The 21,770-nt window shown below is 36.3% G+C and overlaps 2 protein-coding genes across 3 annotated transcripts; both read left to right on the top strand.

Annotated features, from left to right (window-relative positions):
• The first annotated feature begins 4,441 nt into the window (after positions 1-4,441).
• Positions 4,442-16,942, top strand: LOC141833140 (calmodulin-binding transcription activator 4-like). Of its 2 annotated transcripts, XM_074720528.1 has the most exons (13): positions 4,442-4,497; positions 4,586-4,726; positions 5,291-5,416; positions 5,519-5,634; positions 9,108-9,196; positions 10,284-10,329; positions 10,517-11,027; positions 12,133-12,287; positions 12,603-13,064; positions 13,401-14,083; positions 14,341-14,935; positions 15,602-15,895; positions 16,641-16,942. In XM_074720528.1, exons 2-13 carry the CDS (start codon positions 4,717-4,719, stop codon positions 16,719-16,721), a joined length of 3,168 nt encoding a protein of 1,055 aa, XP_074576629.1. In that variant the 5' UTR covers positions 4,442-4,497; positions 4,586-4,716; the 3' UTR covers positions 16,722-16,942. The 2 variants fall into 2 exon arrangements, with proteins under 2 accessions (XP_074576629.1, XP_074576628.1); XM_074720527.1 differs by lacking the exon at positions 4,442-4,497 and having other exon boundaries at positions 4,530-4,726.
• Positions 16,943-17,452: 510 nt separating this feature from the next.
• On the top strand, positions 17,453-21,464 carry LOC141833694 (PHD finger-like domain-containing protein 5A). Its single transcript, XM_074721182.1, has 2 exons — positions 17,453-17,539; positions 20,929-21,464. Exon 2 carries the CDS (start codon positions 20,978-20,980, stop codon positions 21,308-21,310), a length of 333 nt encoding a protein of 110 aa, XP_074577283.1. The 5' UTR covers positions 17,453-17,539; positions 20,929-20,977; the 3' UTR covers positions 21,311-21,464.
• Positions 21,465-21,770: the final 306 nt, after the last annotated feature.

Here is a 21,770-nt window from a genome sequence, read left to right as displayed (position 1 = left end):
CAGAATATTTATTTTCATTAAGATTCGAATTCTAATATTATAGAGAAAGCTCACAACCCCACAAGCAACGCTCTCTTTGTTCCCTTTTGATCCAAGCCGACAACAACCAACTCATTGTCACAAGACCTGCTCTGCTGCTCATCTCGTGATATATGTTATTGTTCTTTGCTTCCTACTTTATTCCTTACCCCGCAGTATCACCCCCCTTCAATACTACACCCATTAATTAGAGCCTTGTGGATGCTTAAATTGGAAGACAAGAAATCTTGTGTCATGAGCATTGAGCAACTGACAACAACAACCAAAGGCCTACCTAACATGTGATTTGATCTTAGAAATACTTTACTACACTACTCATCAGAGTTCTGCTGAGAATTTTCCTAGCTAATCAACAGGTTCCTGAAGAAAATGAAAATAGAGTTGCAGAAAGTGGATTGGAATAGGAACGAGGGGATGTGGTGGATGAGAAAGAAGCAGTTTTTGCTGCCCAAGAGAGGCAGGTGACAGAGGAACTCTTGTGCTTGATTTGATCCGTATCTTGATTAGAAAAAGGGACTGTGAAACAAAGTCTAAAGATCTGATAGGATCCAGTGCGATGTGACGGCCAAACTGTAACTTCACTGCTTGGAGACAACAGAGCGAGCCGGATGGGAGGGAGAGTTGGAGAGGTAAGCAGTGAGCGATAATTCCAAAGCGATGACAATTAATGGGCACACCGAACGTGAGCTCAACTCCGGCGTGGGTGCGCTGCTTCGCACGGACGTGCTCACTGCAACGTACCGCTTAATGGAACAGTGCAATTAAGGTCAGATGGCAACAGAAGTGGTGACGTACTACGTTCCAAAAGTGGAGCGAGGGAGCGAGAGAAATAAAATGTAATTTATATTTTGTATTATATTTTTATTCTACTCCATTAGATTTTTCATTTTATAAGTAAAAGATTTGAGCCCACGTGCATATTTAATCCTGTCACTTTTAGTCTTAATCATCAATAAATATTGATTTGACAATTAAAAAATATAAATAAATTGAAGATATTAAGGCAGTAGAACTCCAGCACAAACTAAACCCTTCGCCTACCCTATCATAATAAAGAAAAGCTCAATACCGCACGTAATCACGCCTCATCAAAGGCCAAATTTTTTGCATGCTTCAGCGAAAACTTCTCGGCGAAACCAAAATAAAATTAAAAAAACCGTAAGACGAGGGAAATTTCATGAACACAAGCGAACGTTTCAGGTTCTTCCGTCTTATGCAGACTCAAAAACGTTCAGCCACCGAAAACCAATCTCCATATGCTGAAAAAACTAATAGCAAATCGAAAGATATATTCTCTGCGCTATCACACTTCCTGATATCAAACGGAAGTTTTGCAGAAAGCTTAAAATCATGTCGAGATCGCATAGTACTACATCACTGAAACATTAAAAAAAAAAAGAAAGAGGAACCGATACCCGTGAGCTCCGAGGCGGAGGTGGCACGAAGGGGAAGGTTGTGCCGCGGGAGATGAAACCGAAGAAGCTCAGATTCCAATGGTAAGCGGAGAGAGGAAGGAGGGTTTATCAAATAAGTCTGTTTTCTTTTTACATATAGAAAAAAAAAATAGACAAGGAGGCAGTAGAACTCCAGCACAAACTAAACCCTTCGCCTACCCTATCATAATAAAGAAAAGCTCAATACCGCACGTAATCACGCCTCATCAAAGGCCAAATTTTTTGCATGCTTCAGCGAAAACTTCTCGGCGAAACCAAAATAAAATTAAAAAAACCGTAAGACGAGGGAAATTTCATGAACACAAGCGAACGTTTCAGGTTCTTCCGTCTTATGCAGACTCAAAAACGTTCAGCCACCGAAAACCAATCTCCATATGCTGAAAAAACTAATAGCAAATCGAAAGATATATTCTCTGCGCTATCACACTTCCTGATATCAAACGGAAGTTTTGCAGAAAGCTTAAAATCATGTCGAGATCGCATAGTACTACATCACTGAAACATTAAAAAAAAAAAGAAAGAGGAACCGATACCCGTGAGCTCCGAGGCGGAGGTGGCACGAAGGGGAAGGTTGTGCCGCGGGAGATGAAACCGAAGAAGCTAATTCCAATGGTAAGCGGAGAGAGGAAGGAGGGTTTATCAAATAAGTTGTTTTCTTTTTACATATAGAAAAAAAAAATAGACAAGGAGGGAAATACGCGCTCGGATATGCTTGGCATCTGATTTACTGTCTGTATTTTGCTGTAGGATCGATGATATTGGACGGCTTGGGTGAGCAAAATCATCCTTTTACCTATTATATAGATTTTTTTAGTATGGTCATTCCAAAAATAAATATGTATAGTTGGTCTGATGGTAAAACCTATTGTTCCAGCTGGATGCTAGAGATGACCAAGCCATCAGTCAAGACTATGCTACCTCAACTTTCGTTGGTCCCGCCGATAAGAAGAACCTGAGGAAGAAGAGAACTGAACGAACGGATTAATAGGTCGTCGGAAATTCCTGACAGAGCCACTTCGACTCTCAAGTCAACATAGAGCAATAATGGATCGAGAATAAAGAAGAAGTAGTATGTGTATGTAAAGAATTCGAGGGAGGTTGCTTCATACATGTGGGGATTAATATAACAATTTGAGGAACATGATCTTGGGGAAGTAACGTATATGATTAGTTGTCAAATAAGCTAATAATGTGTCATTAGAGGCACGATCTCTGACGGTTTCCAATCATCCAACGGCTATCTTTATCTGACGTTTGTGAGCATAAGTGTGCGAGAATTTCGGGAACCAAGTTTGGAAACTTAGTAATCGTCCTTATCCTTTTGGCAGAACTGATAAGTTTGGTTGTCTCTTTGATCTCGAGTCGAGGAGAGGCCAAACCATTTGTGAGCTGATTGAACCTGAAGTCGGAGAGCATGTGGCTGAGCTATGTCATTTGAGCGACCGAGCTGTTCGAGCGGCCGAGCTGTGAGAGCATGTGGCCGAGCTATCCAAGCGACCGAGCTGTGAGAGTATGTGGCCGAGCTATCCGAGCGGCCGAGCTGTGAGAGCATGTGGCCGAGCTGTCCGAGCGGTCGAGTTGTGAGAGCATGTGGCTGAGCTATTTGAGCGGCCAAACTGTGAGAGCATATGACCGAGCTGTCGAAGCATTACTGGGTCAGTCAAAGCACAGTTTGACCATCGATCGTTCGACATGCCAGGTCGGATGCCAGCTTGGATCGATTATTGATCCCTTTTTGCCATGTCAGACCAATAAAGACCCACCATATCACCTAATTTTTTTACACAACTCGAGTTTGAGTCTTCTCGATAACTAAATCATTTTTTATTATTAAAAGTTATATACAAGGTATAATGATTATTTTTGTCTCTTAGCCACCCCTAAACATAAAATTTACAACCCCCAAATCTAAATTATGTTTCGCTCCTACTTACTTATAGGGCATAGTTGAGTTGGTTAATGCGGGGCAGACTTGCTGAAGTGGATAATTAATGGTCAAATCTCGGCAAGCTGAGGTAATGTTTTCCCCGTAGTAATCAACTGTAACTTTTCGATTTAGCTCTTTACATATGATTGTACACCTTTTATTGAAATATTCTGCTCATACCTAGTGTGGTGATCGTGTTATGAGGATAATTGAGAGTGCCTTGTATTATGTTTTTATTTCTCCTGCACTTTTCAACGTCACTCGTAACCCTCCATTTTAAAGGGAATCAACCACATGTATTTTGTCATGCTAAATATGAACTTCTTGACTCTTGCTTGATTAGAATGATTGTTGGATCTCTTAATTTTCTTAAGATTCTCACTAATCAGCTAGTTGTAATACTTATCCACTCAAAACTAATCGTCAAATTCATTTTATTATTTATTATATCTAACTTGGGCAATAAAACTCTTTTATTGTATTTTATAAGTAATAACTATATATATTAATATTAATTATGAACTAATGAATTATGTATTAACTTGTAAGGAATTTTTTTAGATTTTATATAAAATTTAAAAATTACAACTGGAATCCGAGCTCATCACTTAATTACTATTTTCTTGAGAAAAAGTGATAATTAAGTGAAGTTGGGGTGATGCCATTCTTATGGACCTTGAAATAAATTAATTGTGATTAAAGTAGCAAATCATAGTCTTCTCCATTAAGGTTAGCGCAATAAATTTGATTTAACTAATTTTTTTAAAAATATGAAAATTTTGAGGGGTAATTGTAAATATATATTTATCCCAATAGTCAGAATTATCAAAATACAAGGGTGAAATCGAGACTTTAACTGGATAAGGATGCTTTTGAGAATCTAGAAATTTTGGGTGTGTAAAATTTAAAAGGTTGGTGCTGCTGGAAAGAATAAGAGAGAATTTTGTCGGTTAAAATGGAAAAAGGAAAATATTATAATAATTTATGGAGGGGTCAGATTTTGAGTGCTTAACGCTGCCGCTCGTAGAAAACATGTCTATGCGGCGGCGTCCACTTGACTTCGACTAACGACGAACTGTACGAGTCTCTCCCTCCCCACGTTTCTGGTTTCCTATCGATTTCAATTCCTTCCCCGGATCATCTTTCTCTCTCTCTCTCCTTCCAGGTGAATCGAAGTGGCCACCAAATCCCTTCTCCACTTTCCCCTCTTGTTCTCCCTCTCGTTCTCTAGGGCGCGGTTGATTGGAGCTACTGTAGCCGCCGGCCGACATCGAAGCTGTTCCCTTGGGATCGGTGATGCAGCACGGTATGAACTGATCTCCCTCTCCACCCTCGCCTAAACTTTTTTCCTTGTTTCCTTCTATGCTCTTTTGTTTTGTCATGCCCTCGTTGACTTCAGTTCTCTTCTCGGTCTATCGCCTTGTACGACCTTGAGGAGTTTGGGATCCGAGATATCGTGGCGCGGGTTGTTTCTTGGAGTGGAAAGATGTTCTTTGTATTCATGTGGTAGCACTTTGCGTCACCTTAGATTTTTCTAGTGCTTTTTGGAGGAAGTAGAATTGGGAACACATGTTTTTCCCCTCTTTTTTATTATTTTTTATTCTTTTTTGAACATTTAGTGAAATTTTATTTTGCTGAATTAGTTTACAGTTTATGGCATGCCGTATCCTATTTAACATGGAATTTACTTGAAGACGGAATTTTTAGATTGAAGTTAGGAACTCTATTTGAATGCTCCGGCTAAGTGCTAGGTTGAATTACTGACATCCAGTTCACTTTTATTCACGTACGTTTGGAGTTGATGGAATTAGATGTCTCTTTGTTTCTTTCACTTGCTAGTTTGGCAAATTGATCATTGATCTCGTTCTAGGTTTCGATATTGATGTGCTTCGCCAAGAAGCTCAGAAACGATGGCTGAAAGCTTCTGAAGTTCTTTTCATTTTAAAAGATTATAAGCGCTATCCTCTCACGCCAGAGCCACCTCACCTTCCACCCAGTAACAAATGTTTTTTGTACTTGTGAAATTAGCATTTTTATCAATGTCCCGCTCCTACCATTTAACATTGTTCTACCTTCTGCAATCTGCTTGGTTTGGCAGGTGGTTCTTTGTTTCTTTTTAATCGTAAGGTACTTAGGTTTTTCCGTAAAGATGGACATGCATGGCGGAGGAAGAAAGATGGAAGGACCATTGGGGAAGCACATGAGAGGCTTAAGGTTAGTTGAAGAACCGCACCCGCACTCAGTTTTTATGAATAGTTTGGCAAATTTGCTTCTATTACACGGCAAATATTATGGTACTAGTTATGTTGACTAGTTGGAAGTAATCCAAGGGTGAAAGGTGAATTGTTTTCTAATTAGGAATATAGTAGTCAAATTTGCATTCAAAACCTTAGGATCTTATGATCCAAAATGACTTGAACGATACAATCCCAAGTATGATCTAGATTAGGTTAGGATCTTAATATCTTATGGACCTACGATTCAATCTTAGGCCTGCTTACCGTATGTACATTCAACTAGACATTTAATGGTTGATATTAAAAGTTACTACATACTATATAAATATGGAAACTAAGAATTTTATTGTATTTTTTATATATTTTCTGTCAGAATGATGCTATTTTTGTTTTATTATATGATATTGATAATTTTAAAAATGTTTATAATAATATATATTGAAAACTAATATAAATTATAAAAGTCAAATATAGATCTAAAATATTTTAATTAAATTGTTGGACCTTGCAATTGTGTGCTCCAATCCTATGATCCAAATCTATAGATCTCTTCTTGTTCCTAGGTAGGACCTCATTCATGACAACCTGAGTTAGGATGAGTATATGTTGTACTTTGTTCCACAAGTTAGGAAGAGAACTATGTTCTTTTTCATTCCATGGTTTAGGAAGAGAGTTATGGTTTATATTCCACTATTTAGGAATACACCAAGAACAATTATGCATGACATCATGCAGACACCTTCCACATGTTTGATAGGTTTATGGAACTCAAGGTGCTGCATCATGAGCAGTTTCCAACATTTATAAACTTTGGCTTTTCATTTGAATTATGGGAAGTTTGCAGAAGGCACCATTACCCCAGTATAGACTGTAGATTGCATCGCCTTTGACATGATTGCTAGGTTTACAGACCACTGGATGCAACATTAGACATTTAATTTTCATCCTATTTATGGAAATTTATCCTACTTTTTGGATTTAGATTCAGTAAGTGAGAATATATGAATACCATAAAAACTAAGAATGTATTGATACCATTGTTATATACAATACTTTAGTTTCAAACCTATTGGTAAAATCAAAGCAGTGCAAATTATTTATAGCAGATAACTATATTAAAATTTTGGACTGCAAGCCCACAAGTACAACTACTTTGTGTTTCTTTAATGTAGAGAAAAGTTCTTATGCATAAAGCTTATATTAAATAGGTGTAACCACCTAACTCAATTAGGAATCTGAAGTGCCCTTCTAATGCTGTAAGTAAAATTGTCATAATGTCTGTAATGTCATATCTAAGAAATTAGTTACACCTGCTCATGGCATAGAATGGTAAAATACAGTTGAAGGCTAAAATGGCAACTGGTATAATTGTATTTATTTATTCATTTTTTTGAGGAAATGATCTACAATATCATCTTGAGAGGAACAACAATGATACACTTGATCAAATACAAAAGTTGTAGAACAACAAAGAGATGACAAGAGACAGATCAACCACATTCATAAGTAGCAAAGTTTGTGACAGCAACTCACTAGAGTAGATTTTTTCATATATAAAAGTCTTGTAGCTAACCTTCAAGCTGATCCAAGTGAAAAGGAACAACCTATATGTGGGAGAAACTACTCTCAGCCTACTGATGGATCATGGGGGAGTTTATTGACTATCTCCACACCAAGCATACGATAGTTCACATATTACATGATGTTATAAAAGAGGTGATTCTTTACTCATCATGGGCACCACATGTAGAACTCTGAAAGCATCAAATGTATTACTTTATCTATATCCTACAGAGCTAGTTTGTTACTTTGGGTGCTTATCCCAAATTAGTAGCTACTAGAAGCAGGTTTTTAATGTAAAGCCAGATAGTGTCAAGCCTTCCAGTTGTTATGCGTCTATGCCTCCATGGTCCCACCTCCTAAATGGTCGCAAGATAGAGATTGAGTTCCTCATAAGGAGGAGATCTGCCCTTGCATTGAACATAGATTGAAGGAGGGAGGCTTGATAATTGAGAGATCACTATCCTTTCTTATTTTGTTCTCATGTCGAGAGAGATGGCAGCAGTGGGTGAACATGTTGCGACAAGCATAATTCTTGATTTATGTCAACCAACACCAACTTGTACTATCATTTTATATGCCACTTTGTACCAAAATCTTATCGTGTTGGCAACCACTGATACTTGGGCCTAGAATGACAATATAAACCTTTGCGTGGTTTCTAGAAAAGATAAGAATATTCCAAGAATGATTGTGAGCTCTGATAGATCATAAAATGTAAGAAATTTGATTAAGATAATCACACATGTTCAAAGTCAATAACATAACAGATGCCATAGTTGGGACTAACATGACATGTAGGCTGGGTTCTTGATTAGCAGCTTATGTTTTGGGGATGAACAATTAAGCTTAACATGCCATCAATGAATAGAATTTGCGAGTATTGTTAACTAAAGAAAGTATCCATGTTAAGTTCTAGTTCATGCTGTTGGAGATTCTAGATCCTCATTTGATAGATAACCAGAGAAAGTTTATTACATTCATTATAATAAGGTGTAATTCTATAGAGCAAAAAAATAGGGGAAAACCTTTGTAAGATGATTGGGCATTTGCAAATAAGATCTGAAGAGGTTCATGGAAGTACTAAAAACATTTTCTCTTGATTTGACAAGTGATATTGTCCTAAATATCTTTGATTTCTTCTAAAATACCCATGAGTCAATAGGTATTAGTGGAGATTTGGGGGTTTGTGTTGCATATTATACTGGCCAACATATCTGAATGTATTGCACATGTGGACATGACAAAGTGGTGAATAAATATTTGCAGTCAAAACAAATATTGAATGAGAAATGTGTTTTAAGATGATTAGGGACATGAAGCTGGTCAAGCTCAATTTGTGGTGTTAGAAGAGGTGGAAGCAGATTTTGGGGAGTTTTGTTCGAAACAAACAAAAGAGAAATTGACTACTCCATTTGATTTTTGTTGTTTTCCTGTTCACTGGAAAGATCCTTGTAGCTCCACTTGTTCCTGAAAATTCAAATTGCTGACTGATAGCTGTTACAATTTGAATTGTTGTCAGTGTGAACTAGCGATTATTGGCTGGAGTAATAAGTCATGCTTTGCTTATAGCTCTCAAATAGAGAACCAGTACTAGCACTACTTTATTAGTACCAAATTACCAATACTAATGAAATGCACTCTTTGAAATAAGACATTGATTCTATTTATGCTAAGAAAAAAGAAACTTCTATTTAATGCACCTAACCTAACCTGATATCAATCAGTCTCACAGATTAAGTTCTGACTGCTGTCATTATTTTCTTTTCTCGGTTTGTTAATAGAATCTTCAGTTAGCATTTTTTTTAAAATCCTATTTCTCTTGTATGCATGATGTGTCTATGTTTTTTGAGAAATTAGAAGCTTTCTTTTTTTATTCTACTTTCATAGGTTGGGAATGTAGACACTTTGAGTTGTTATTATGCCCATGGGGAGCAAAATCCTTACTTCCAGAGACGTAGCTATTGGATGCTGGATCCGTAAGTTCACATTTCATGTTGAATTTTATATACAGAAGTATGAACCACCATGTAAATTTGTTGGTTTTTGATTAACAATATTTTGCAACTGTCTCTTTAAAACTTCATTTGCCTTCCAGCAAACTCTTGCCATCATAATATTAGACAGGCTTCCCAGTTCCCACCAGGAGAGTTGTCCTTATAATTCTAGTTTTTGTTCAGGAAATTCAGTATGTTACTTCCCAATTGTATCCATGATAATACCTGTATTCTACATTGAAGCATCTAGATTCGACTATGGCAGTGCTCTTCATATTAATGTTTTCTCTTTGTGTAAATTAATTTTCTTTTCATGCTACACGATAGTGTACCTCCACAGCTTATCATATGCACTCATGTCAACATGATACAGCAAAGTTATTGGTATAGGATATATTTTTGACTTGACTGATCCAGATTCAAATTAGGAAATTCTAACCTGGAGACTGCTACCACTCTGGTGTTACTAGCTAGATAAAAGGTTGAAGGAGTGAAAAAATTAGCCATAAAAAGACATCCGTGCTTACTCTCAAGTTAAATCTCAGAAATAAGATTCTACAAAATTCACAAATGTGATGATCATGCATAGCAAAAACTCATAATTCAAGAATCATGATATTCTTTTCTGTGAAATTACAAATATACCATTGTTGTCTCTGGCACTTAAACTTTTCATCTACCCTCTCTATACTTGTGTTGGGTACCTACACTTGGACAATGACACACCAAGTGGACAATATTTTTGTTGATCAGTCAGAAATTTAAAAATTGCCATGTCAGACACATGGGTTCATAGTTGTATCACATAGTTGTAGTTGAGTCCAAGTAACACAGATTGTCTGATCCAATGATTTTTTTGATACCCAAATGCTCCTCGCTTTGGGAGACAAAAAATGCTACTTTGTTAATGTTTGCAAGCGGCTATTGTGGATATAGACAGGATACCATGTAGCAGGAATAAACAATAATATTCCTCTAGATATTTTCAAACATATTGTGCCTTTTGTTGATAGCCTTAAGTACTTTTTGGCATGACTGTTAGGTAATGTACTTAAATATTTCTTTTCAGGGAGTATGAACACATTGTTCTTGTTCACTACCGAGAAGTTGATGAGGTTTGTCAATTAAATCTTTTCACTTCATTATGTTGTCTTATAAAAAGATCAACCGACAAGATGATGGAAAGACTGTTTAAGTCACAGTAGAAGGCACATTATTAAGACTAGATGACATGTCATGTCTCTGGCACTTGAAGATTGAGTGTTTAACCTGATAATCATCATTTTATTTGCTCTTACCCAGGGAAGATATGTTTCTGGATCGACCTTAAACTTCTCCATGCAATCTTATTCAAGTCTCAATCATACTTCAAGTAATATTAATGTGGATAAAGGCTATACGTCTGGAACTACTGTATTATATGAACCATCTCAGAGCCCTTACAGTCAAGGATCAACAGAAGAAGTCAGTTCTAAGTTTGTCTTAGAGAACTTTGATGCAAACAACTATACTAAATTTGATAGACTAGAAAATTCTGATAAAAATTCACAGCCAGAAGTCAACCAAGCACTACAGAATATTGCAGCACAGTTGAGTTTAGATGATGATGATAATTCCATTTACTTTCAAGAAAATCTACCGGAGTTCCCTACTGAGAATGATGATATACAAATCCTAGGACATTTTCCTTACGGACAAAGGGAGGTTTCTTTAGCACATGAAAATCTTCTTGAAGGATTAGATAGAGGACATCAAATTAGTGAAGTTGGAAAGCAACAAAACTATGCCACTGCTCAGCTGCAAAAAAGCCCAGGTAGTTTTATATATACCCTGATGGTTAAATTACGTATCATGTATTTTAAGATTTTCTCAGGTTTGTTGTTTATCCTTTTGTTCTTATGAATGCTTTCTGTAGCACATGAAATTCTATCTAAATTAAACAAGTCCATCTTTTTCTGATGGATGATCTGCTGTTCTTTCAGCAGATAATATGTTAAATTCTATTCCCATTTTTCTCAAAACAGGAGACATACCGTTCCTTGCATGTGGCGTTGAGACATGGAACAATGTTGAAACACCTGGTCCTACTTGAGAGTACATATTCTCACTTAGTGTCTCAGACTCCCAGTCCTATTGGGCCATCTGGAAAGAACCAACGATTTTTTTCTATGTCATCAAATCTTTTTGTTTTTCACCTTTGAATTCTTCTGGCTAATTGCTTCTGTTGGGAAAAAATTACACTATAAGTGTACAATTCATTGAAGCATGTAATATAAATGCTTCAAAGTTCAAACATAAGTATATGGAAACTGCCTATACTTGGACCATCCTGTAATCTAATCACTGCAGACCTTGCATTGCAAAGCATCCTGTACTGATCACACTTTTGTGCGGATTCTGGCCATGATACTCCAAAACTTCTTTGAAAATACAAAAGCCACAGTCCTAGTAAATAGAGGAGCTCCAACACAAATTTTCATTCTCCAAGTAAACAACAAAAAAAAAAAAATACTAAAACCCATTCTTATTCCCTGCTACTTTACTTTCTACTTTTTAGGTCTACTATACTCTTCAACCTTTCAAGTAATTGAGCATTCATGGTATTTGACTATATATTTGAGTATTATCAGCTAAGTTTCTCTTCGAAATTCCCCTCTGAATCTCAAATGACGGAGATGATGACATTTATCACCAACCAGATGCACTAATATTTCATTTTTAATTATGGGTTTTTTTAACAATATACTAGAGTCATACAGGTCATTTTCAATAATATTCTAGTTTTTTTGCAAACTGTTTTCATATGCTTGGCAGGACAAGTTGTTGCAAGGGCATGCTGATATCGCACTGTGAATCATTTTTGCTTTTGCTTTCATAATCATTTGATGGTAGATTGAACATCTGCAAGCTTCCTCCAGGTGACCATAAATTGCAGCAAAATCAACCATTATGCTTGGAATCTCCTTCATGGACAGATGTACTCCAGAACTCAAAATCGGTGGGGATGGATTCTCATGGAAGAAGTTCCAATTTCTTGGCCACCAATGGGATTCCTGATTCTTCCATCTCCAGAGTAAGTGCACCTAAAACTGGCTTTTATTTAAAATGACTTTGTATCATGGATCAGCAAGGTTACTCTCTTAGTTTGTTTAATATAATAGAACATAGATTTGTGCTCCCACTTGAGGAGTTGTTAGTTTGTAAAACAGCCAAAATATGGCTATTCTGTTGCTTATCTTTTGTCAGACTATTCAGAGAACTCCAATATGTTATGGGGTTATCCTGGTCTCACCATTTTATTTTGTACTTGTAACATTTTAAATTTTGTTTGTGAAAATTAAAATGTTTACCATGATTTCCACTTATGCTGATTTGTGTTCCTTTATAGGATCCATTACCTACATTTTCAGGGAGAGAGAATATTTCTACTTATTCGTTTGGCCCATCTGAGAATTTGAGTTCTTATACAGCAGAAGACAGTCCAAATGGTCATGAAATTTCTGAGACTGATTTACGTCCCCATCTATCTGCTACGAGAAGATTTCTTTTAGGCTCTGAGAACTCCATTGAGTCACCTATCACTATTTCTCAACTCAAGATGTTTGGAGAACACAATTCATCTTTAGGAGGTACTTTTGAAGGTAGAAAAGAAAATAGTTTTGATTGGATTGGAGCTGCCCCCATAGCTCTGGGAAGCAGTACATATTTGGCAGATTTCTCAAGTATTTTTGATCAGAGTCAATTTGGAGCTTCTCTTGAAACAGATTTAAGTTTGACTGTGTCACAGAAACAACGTTTCAGCATAAGGGAAGTCTCTCCAGAATGGGCATTTTCTTATGAGAGCACCAAGGTATACTTTTATCTCTAGAATTTGTTAATTGCTGAACATGTTGCTGATACTTGATAATGAACGGGTGTTAATAATGATTTTATGGATCGACAATAAAACTGGCCCTATTGCATGGTTAAACTTCCTTTTGTTTAAATAGGATCAGAACATAAAAAATGATTTTGATATCTTATTCTCACATGTTTCTATTAATTATCTTGTTAAATATGTAGAACTACTTTTTTAATATACTTAAAAGATTTACAAAGAGAACCATTTCAAGTGTATGCAGCTTTCTTTGCTCTGTTGAGCTGAGTTATCATTAGTTATATTTTGACGCAACAATGTGGTGTTCAGGTTATCATTACAGGAGATTTTCTTTGCAATCCGCTGGAGTCTTCTTGGGCAGTCATGTTTGGTGACATTGAGGTTCCACTTGATATTGTCCAAGAAGGGGTACTCCGTTGCCAGGCTCCTCAACATAATATTGGTAAAGTTACTCTATGTATCACATCTGGCAACAGGGAGTCCTGCAGTGAAGTGCGAGAATTTGAATTTCGGGCTAAGCTGACCACCTCTAACTATATAGATCCTTTATCCACTGTTGGTGCTGCAAAAGATTCTGAAGAAATATTGCTTCTTGCTAGACTTTCTCAAATGCTACTGTATGAATATGATAGTTCAACAATAGCAGTAGGTTCTGTGGACAATCAAGTAGAGAAGTCTAGAAAACTCAAAGCAACAGATGAGCATTGGAAGCAAATTATTGAGGCACTTGGTTCTGATAATTCACTAGATACCAAAGACTGGATTATGCAAGAACTGTTAAAAGACAAGCTGCTTAACTGGTTGTCAACGAAACATCAAAACAATAAACAAGCGGGCTGTTTGTTATCAAAGCAAGAACAAGGCATTATACACCTGATTTCTGGTCTTGGATATGAGTGGGCTTTAGGTCCAATCCTTGAGCATGGGGTTGGCATCAATTTCCGTGATGCAAATGGATGGACAGCACTGCATTGGGCTGCACACTGTAACAGGTAATTAAAATTGTTTGGCATAAGCATCTACTAGTGTTGAGGATTTGATGTGTCAGTTCTTGGAGTCATGGTTGTTTTTGGGACCAGTATAGTCTTGCTTCATTATGCGATGTCTGCTTTCTTGTCACAAATAATGATCTATCCAAGTTTCCTTCACAAAAAAGAAAATGTCTCTTTCATCCAACATTTTGCTAAATTTTAATTTATGAATTTTCAAGATCTCTTGCTTATATAGGTGAAACTATTTTCTTTCGCAGAGAGAAAATGGTTGCTGCGCTTCTTGCTGCTGGTGCATCTGCTGGATTAGTCACAGATCCCACTGCACAAGATCCAGTTGGAAAAACACCAGGATTCCTAGCATCTGCTAGAGGCTACAAGGGTCTTGCTGGATACCTTTCAGAAGTTGCTTTAACTAATCATCTATCTTCTCTAACTATAGAAGAAAGTGAGATTTCTAAGGGTTCTTCTGAGGTCGAAGCAGAAAGAGCAGTTGAAAGCATATCTCAGAGTGTCAAAAAGCATGGTGAAACAGAAGACGAACTTTCACTGAAGGATTCTTTAGCAGCTGTAAGAAACGCAGCTCTTGCTGCAGCACGCATACAAGCTGCCTTCCGTGCGCATTCGTTCAGGAAGAGGCAGCAAGAAGCTGCTCTCAGTCTGAGTTGTGATGATTATGGCTTGACTCCAGGAGACATACAAGGGTTCTCAGCCTTGTCAAGGATTCATAGGCCTTCTCATAGTTCTCAAGATCAGAATTTCGATAGAGCAGCTCTATCTATCCAGAAAAAGTATCGGGGTTGGAAGGGACGCAGAGATTTTCTTACTTTGCGCCTTCACGTAGTGAAGATACAGGTTTGCTATTCTTTCTTTTTGTTATTTTTTATTTGGTGTATGTTTATTTGATATTTCTTTCAAACATGTATGCAGCAATTCATGCCTAGGGTTCCAAGTTATAAAATGCTACTTCATCAACATCCCTATTCAGTTCTTGCATCCTTTTGAGTTCAAAAATAACTTGCAAAATTCTCATATTTTCTATCACTATGGAAACCTGTTAAAATGAAATGAACCTACATAATGAGGTTTCTCATATTGGAACAACTTTCCTTGTTTTGTTAAATTTCTTGAGGCATAAAACTTTTAAGAAAACAATAAAGCATCTTAGCTTACCTACTATGTGCATCAAAATTCTTATCTCATCCTGTTAGGGATCACATCAATCTTTATGCTACTTGCATTCTTGTGATGAATTCTTCAGCTAAGTTGCTAGATTACAATTTCTCACCTGTCACGACTAGATTATTTTCCAAAGATTCTATGTAGCTCCAATGTCCTTTTTTTGAAGAAAATCAGCTTGAATGTTTTTAGTCAAACCTTTTCTTAGCTTATGATCTGTTGTACAGATATAAGTCATAAACGGAGAGAAAAAGGGGCCAAGCACATTGCTTTACAGAAGATAAATTGTCCGGCAATTTTTATGATACAAAATCACTTTTTCCCTTTGGTCTATATTGACAGGCTCATGTACGAGGTCATCAGGTAAGAAAGAAGTACAGAGAAATCATATGGACAGTTGGTGTCGTTGAAAAGGTTATATTACGGTGGCGGAGAAAAGGAGCTGGCCTACGGGGGTTTCGAGCTGAGCCAGAAATTGCCAATGAAGAGGAAGATGATGACATAGCTAAGGTTTTCAGGAGGCAAAAGGTGGATGCAGCTGTTGGTGAAGCTGTTTCAAGGGTTCTATCAATGGTAGACTCCCCTGATGCAAGGCAGCAGTACCGGCGCATGCTGGAAAGATACCATGAAGCAAAGGTTTGTCAAGTATAAAAACAGATACATGGATATATTTTGAAAATGATTTGTAGGGTAATTAATATTTGCCATTAACATGACATGATTTATCTGTTCCTTGATTCAAGCAAATGAGAATGCCTCTTGAATGTATTTTGCAAGAACCTGAAAATGCTGAAAAGTCATTATTTCTTAATATTTTACCAGTCTTTAACTCTATTTAAAGTTTTCTTTAGATAATATATAATGGCAGCGCTGACCTCCATTTTTGATGAAGACAAGTTTTGAACCCAAGACAATGGCAACATTTCCTAAGGTCCCTACAGCTAGTTAGCATCCTCAAGTCATACATACTTTTTTTGGAGTATTGCTCCAGGTCAAGTCATTCATCATCATCACTGCAAAATCCATGCTCTAACCTCGATAGACTTTCAGTTAGGAGTCTTTAGGAGCCGAATGCCATCTTAGCCTACCCCAAACCACCTTTTCTATAGACTAGCAGCTTAATGATATGGATGGCTATCTGTTCTATCTGTACAAAAACTGTGCCCATTTTGATTAGATTATGATGCTTTAATTACCAGGTAAATGCCTGGTTGCATCCTAAAAGATTCCTTGTTTGCTGAATTCAATGTCTTCTCCATTTCTCATCTAAACCTGAACTTATCTAAACTGCATTACCAATCAATATATTTCTTCACATATCATGTTTGTATAAACACTGCTGTGCTAACTTCCTAGAATTTCTTTTGCACACAACCAACAGGCTGAATTGAGCAATTCGGATGAAGCCACATCAGGATTTGAAGATGACTGTGAGGTTGCCGACAATGACTTTATTTACTGACACAGATCAAACATCTACTGGACTACTTAGATGGTGATGTGTTTACGAGAATGTTAATAGCTATTTTTTATACAATTTCATGGTATTTGACAGCTTATAGATAGAGTTTGGTGTAAATTATTGATGTAGATGTAAACTAATAACGCTACCTGGTGGTGCTTGTAATTTGAACAGAAGTTCAGAAAGTGTTCTCGAATCAGTAAGGAACTCTCTTCCTTTAAGTTGTTTGATTATAGCCAAAAGCTGTGAATTATTTCCAGACATCATTGGAACTTTGTCTTATTCCAGAGTGGATTTGTGTATAAATTTTAAAGTTTTATTTTGTATTTATATCTCAAAGTGATATCGAATCGCCTGTTATTAAATGTATTTTTAAATTTTACCAAATTATATTTAGGTGATTTTAGTTTGTATTTTATGTACTATTAAATTTTATCGTAAACAATATTCAATTTATTTTAACTGTTAATAGTTTTTTGAAATATTATTAATTAAATCTACTATACTCGTTATTAAATTTTAGTTTGGATGTTATTAAATTTTAAAAACTATATTTTAAAATTTATGCTTAAATCGGTTTGAATGTTATTTTAAATCTTATTTTGTTGTTTATATTTTGAATAAAAATAATTTTATATTTAATATGACATAGGGAGATGGCCACGTAGATTGTCGGATCCATAATTTTTATTTCTGCAGGAGTATCGTACCGGAACAAGGAGATGAATAAAGTTAGGTTTGGGTTTTCGATTGGTTGTCCTTGAGCGGCGGCGAACTCCGATTCGGGCGATAGGAGAACTCTTGCTCGACGAACAGAGGTGAGTTGATTGTTTAAATTTTCCTCCGTTCTTCGATTATAACTCCTTCCTTCAGTGCATTCGCTTGCATGCTTTGACGAATTTAGGGTTTTCCTTTCAATTTATCATATATTTGCTGCAAACTATTGTCCGTTTCTATAGATTAGGATAAACTTGCACTATTGCATACAAATTTCAAGTTTCAACCGACGAAGACTTTGTGCTTGGAATTAAGATAGACAAACCCTTATTTATGGAACTCAAGAAAAGGTAACTTGATCTAGCAATGGATAGTGATGGCCCAGAGCACGGAAAAGAGAAGAAAAAGAGAAAGATTGAGATAAAGAGTTTCTAGATCTAAACCCAGTAGAGGTTGCTTATTTTGAAATCTGAAAAGGAATAATACCTGGCCAGCCCACATGGCAAAGTCCCTTAAAATCATCCTTAGAGTGTAACACATTGGAGTACCTAGGTTGGGTTAGACAAAAGTCAAAAAGGTGATAAACATCCCTTTGAGCTTTGCACAAGTTGCCTTGCTATAGGCATCAAGTAAAACGAAGCTAATAATAAAAGTGTCTCTGATTAGCAAATTACTAATATCGCTAATCATCATCACTGTTATGGTGGGGTGACATCTAAGTTGTGTTTGTCCTGACTATTTGTTACCAACTATATGAATAATGTTCCTCCATTGAAATTTATGTTTGGCTGTACCAATAATAATATTCATTTATCCACATTGGCCTACAACAATGTGAGAACCTTCATTAATTTGCATTACATTTGGGCGTTGATATGATGGATCCCTTCTAGGTGACAAAAATATCCCTGATAATTGATTAAATTTTCTAGATCACCATCTCATGCACACGAACATGGACTTGAGCTAGTTGAACTAAAGATGGGATTGCCACTGAAGATTGAATGTTTCTATCAGTCTTTGAGATAGATGACACTGGTTATCCTTTCCAGATTTGTACTAATTTTTGAGCTTGGTGGGCCAGGGTTGGATTGTAATTGGGTTTTGCTTTGAATCTATTTCATGGATTACTGCGGTTCCTGAACACAGTCCGTTCTTCTCTTGTCTACCCTGAATTGGATGTGAGACCTTGGAAGCAGAAACATAAACCATAGATTCGATTCTGGCACAAACTGTGCTCAGGAACCATGCCAATTCTTGGATTTATTTCCTTCCAAGAGAGTAAACACAGCATAAGCATGAGCACACATTGACTTGGTTCAGACTTTGCTAAAATCTAGCTTGACAGAAAACCTTTGGGTTCGGAAACAAACCAAAATATGTAATTGTTGAAAGACACAACCTGATCCAATTCTCATTTCTATTTTTTAAAATGTTTATATATTTTTTAGAATTCTATATCAATTTGTGTTTGATTGAGTCAAATATAGTTGGACTAAGTGATACTAGGTAGGTTTCTATTGATTTTACATGATTGATAAATTCATTTTATTTATATCTCTTATCATCGTCAAGCTGTGAGTCCCAACTATTGTGGGTCTGCTACATGGATTTACCCTACATTTGATATCCATGTCCATTGGTTTAAGCCTAACTCAACATTCATCCCTTTTCATCTGCACTTGGGATTGCTTTATGGTTTTTTTTCTGTATGTAATCATAAATTTAAATAATGTTTTTTAATTAATACTTAAGTTGATTTAAAAAAAAAAATCAAAATCCTATTTGAAACATGAAATAAAATTTCAAAACCTGATCAAATTGGAAAAGAAAATCTAGCCCAGTTAATTCCAGATTGTTCAGGGTTTTTCCTAACTGTAACAAGTGTTCCAGCACAGCTAGGCCTTACATTTAGATAAATTTGTAGAGAAAGCATTCACTGACCAAATGTTGCCCAACCTCTACAAGGATAGCTGTGGTGCGTCCCCCGACTAACTCTTTTGGCCTTGCTTACTTTACATCTTGTGCTATCCAACAGTACTAAGGATCAGATGCACACCAGAAGGGACAACAGGCAAAAGAAGAGAAAAAGGAAAGAAGATAAGTATGGAAAAAGGAGGCACTGTTTTTCTCTGATACCAAGATTGAGGGAAGGGAAGAGGAGAGAACCAGAAATCGGTTAATGCTAGCCATTAGAATGCCTTTAACATTCCACAAGATGCTTCTGTAATGTGAATCTGTTTGATAACCATTGTTGACAGTGGAGTTTGATTACCACTCTTTAACATCAGAGCTCTGATTCTTACTGTTAAAGTCTACGAGGGAGCCTAAAGCAACACCTGAAATACCAAGGTACTTAGATGTGAGACCACTTGATATTTAAACATGCTTAAGAAGTCTTAATTATCATTCTGCAGCTAAGGGTGGAATTTCTTCCTCCTAGCCCATTCTCTTCGCTCTGATATGTCTTCTTATTTGACATGCTCCTTCCCCATTCTCTTTACTCTGATATGATAATGTCTTCTTTCAATATGCCCCTTCAAGTCCAACATCATTAGAGGTGAGAGACATACCATGTTAAAGTTCTAGAGGGAGATAAACCAAAATGCAAAGGCTTAGGTGGGATATCTCTGGGTATTTAAGCATTCTTAAGAAGCCTGTCTTAGCAATGTGGTATTAAGGGTAAGTGCCAACCTCATCTCATCCTCTTTACCACCTTTGACATGTCTTCTTTCAACACTTATCTCAAGGGTTTGTCTCTATAACCAAATATTCAACCATGGAATCAAGAAGAAAGTGTAATTATTTCAAGATAAGAATGCAGTATTGGGCGGGTGAAGTGAGATGCAATAGAAGAATGAAGGTACAATTGTTGCAAGGAAATCCTAGTACTATAGCACCCATAATCAGGTCTGATATTCTCTGTTCATGCAGCAGCCTTTGGACAGCTTGGGTATGCCTAAGTTCCATTACTGGTGCACGTGTGAAGTCCCTTTTATTACTTGCATGTAAATTTATATGCAATCAGTCCCTTTTGCTACTTGCATGTAAATTTAGATGCAATGTCACTCTTATTCACAGTTTTTTATTGTTTAATAAACTTAAATCTTATATGAATAATAAATGGGTTTAGTGAGTATTCCTAAGTGCATCTGTTTAATATTCACTTTATTGTCATTTGAAGAATAAATGGGTTGTTTCAGTGAGATCTGATCAATATCTTAACTAAGCAGTGGCATTGTCCATTTTCCTCTTTTGATTCTGCAGCCAAAATTCACTAAAGAAAAAGCAGAGTATCTTGGTGATACACCGTATAAATCCTAATTTTTAATTTGATTTGTTTCTTAGTCATTTTAATTATCTTTGACACATGCCCAATGTATCTTGAATCTAACTAGTGCCTTAACTCTTAACTCTCAGTATATAATATGAATTAAAAATTTAACTTAGCTTCTAAAAGAATAACATAGTTTTTATTGTCTCAATCCAGGTACATTTCATTTTGGAGGAAGAGCTCCTCTAGGCTAGCACACAGCTCAATGGCGAAGCACCATCCTGATCTTATTATGTGCCGGAAGCAGCCAGGGATCGCAATCGGCCGCCTGTGTGAAAAGGACGACGGGAAGTGTGTTGTATGTGATTCATATGTTCGCCCATGTACACTTGTGCGCATTTGCGACGAATGCAACTACGGTTCATTCCAAGGAAGGTGTGTCATATGTGGTGGAGTTGGAATTTCTGATGCCTACTATTGCAAAGAATGCACTCTTCAGGAGAAAGACCGTGATGGATGCCCCAAGATTGTCAATCTTGGAAGTGCCAAGACGGATCTCTTTTATGAACGCAAAAAGTATGGATTTAAGAAACGTTGATCCATCGTCTCTATTTGCACTGATATTGTAGTTTATTGTTAGAATTTATGTATGTTTTAACATTCCTTTTGTTGCTACGGCAAATTACTGTTTTATGTTTATTGTTTTGTAACGGTATGCTATAATATCATATGTATGGATGATCTAGATTTTATTCTTAGTATAATTCTATTATAGGAAGAATTAGAAAGGTAATTTTAGTATAATAGTAAAGTTGTTGTCGTATGATTTTATAGTTATATATTTATGTTGTGGAAATAATTTGTTACAATACAAGATAAAAAATGTGTATAATAGTTTTAATATAGTTTAATTCTTTTTCAAAATCTCACATTGATCAGAGTTTTATGTATTGAACTATTTTTTTATATGAAGAATTAATTTTGATTATATGGAAAATTTTAGAGTATAATTTAGATAATTAAAATATGCTTTTTAATTGAAGTCTCTAGTGGATAAA

The sequence above is a fragment of the Curcuma longa genome, chromosome 8 (genome assembly GCF_044706935.1).
Source record: "Curcuma longa cultivar G26 ecotype Majalengka, Jawa Barat chromosome 8, ITB_CL_G26_1.1, whole genome shotgun sequence".
NCBI classification, from domain to species: Eukaryota; Viridiplantae; Streptophyta; class Magnoliopsida; order Zingiberales; family Zingiberaceae; genus Curcuma; species Curcuma longa.
The sequence above is the reverse complement of the archived record's forward strand: the minus strand, read 5'-3'. Positions and strand labels throughout refer to the sequence as shown.

Coding starts and splice junctions, on each gene's coding strand:
- LOC141833140 (XM_074720528.1), top strand. Junction 11,028..12,132: donor TCAGCTGCAAAAAAGCCCAG/GTAGTTTTATAT, acceptor AGCTTCCTCCAG/GTGACCATAAATTGCAGCAA. Junction 12,288..12,602: donor CTGATTCTTCCATCTCCAGA/GTAAGTGCACCT, acceptor GTTCCTTTATAG/GATCCATTACCTACATTTTC.
- LOC141833694 (XM_074721182.1), top strand. CDS start 20,978: ATGGCGAAGCACCATCCTGATCTTATTATGTGCCGGAAGCAGCCAGGG.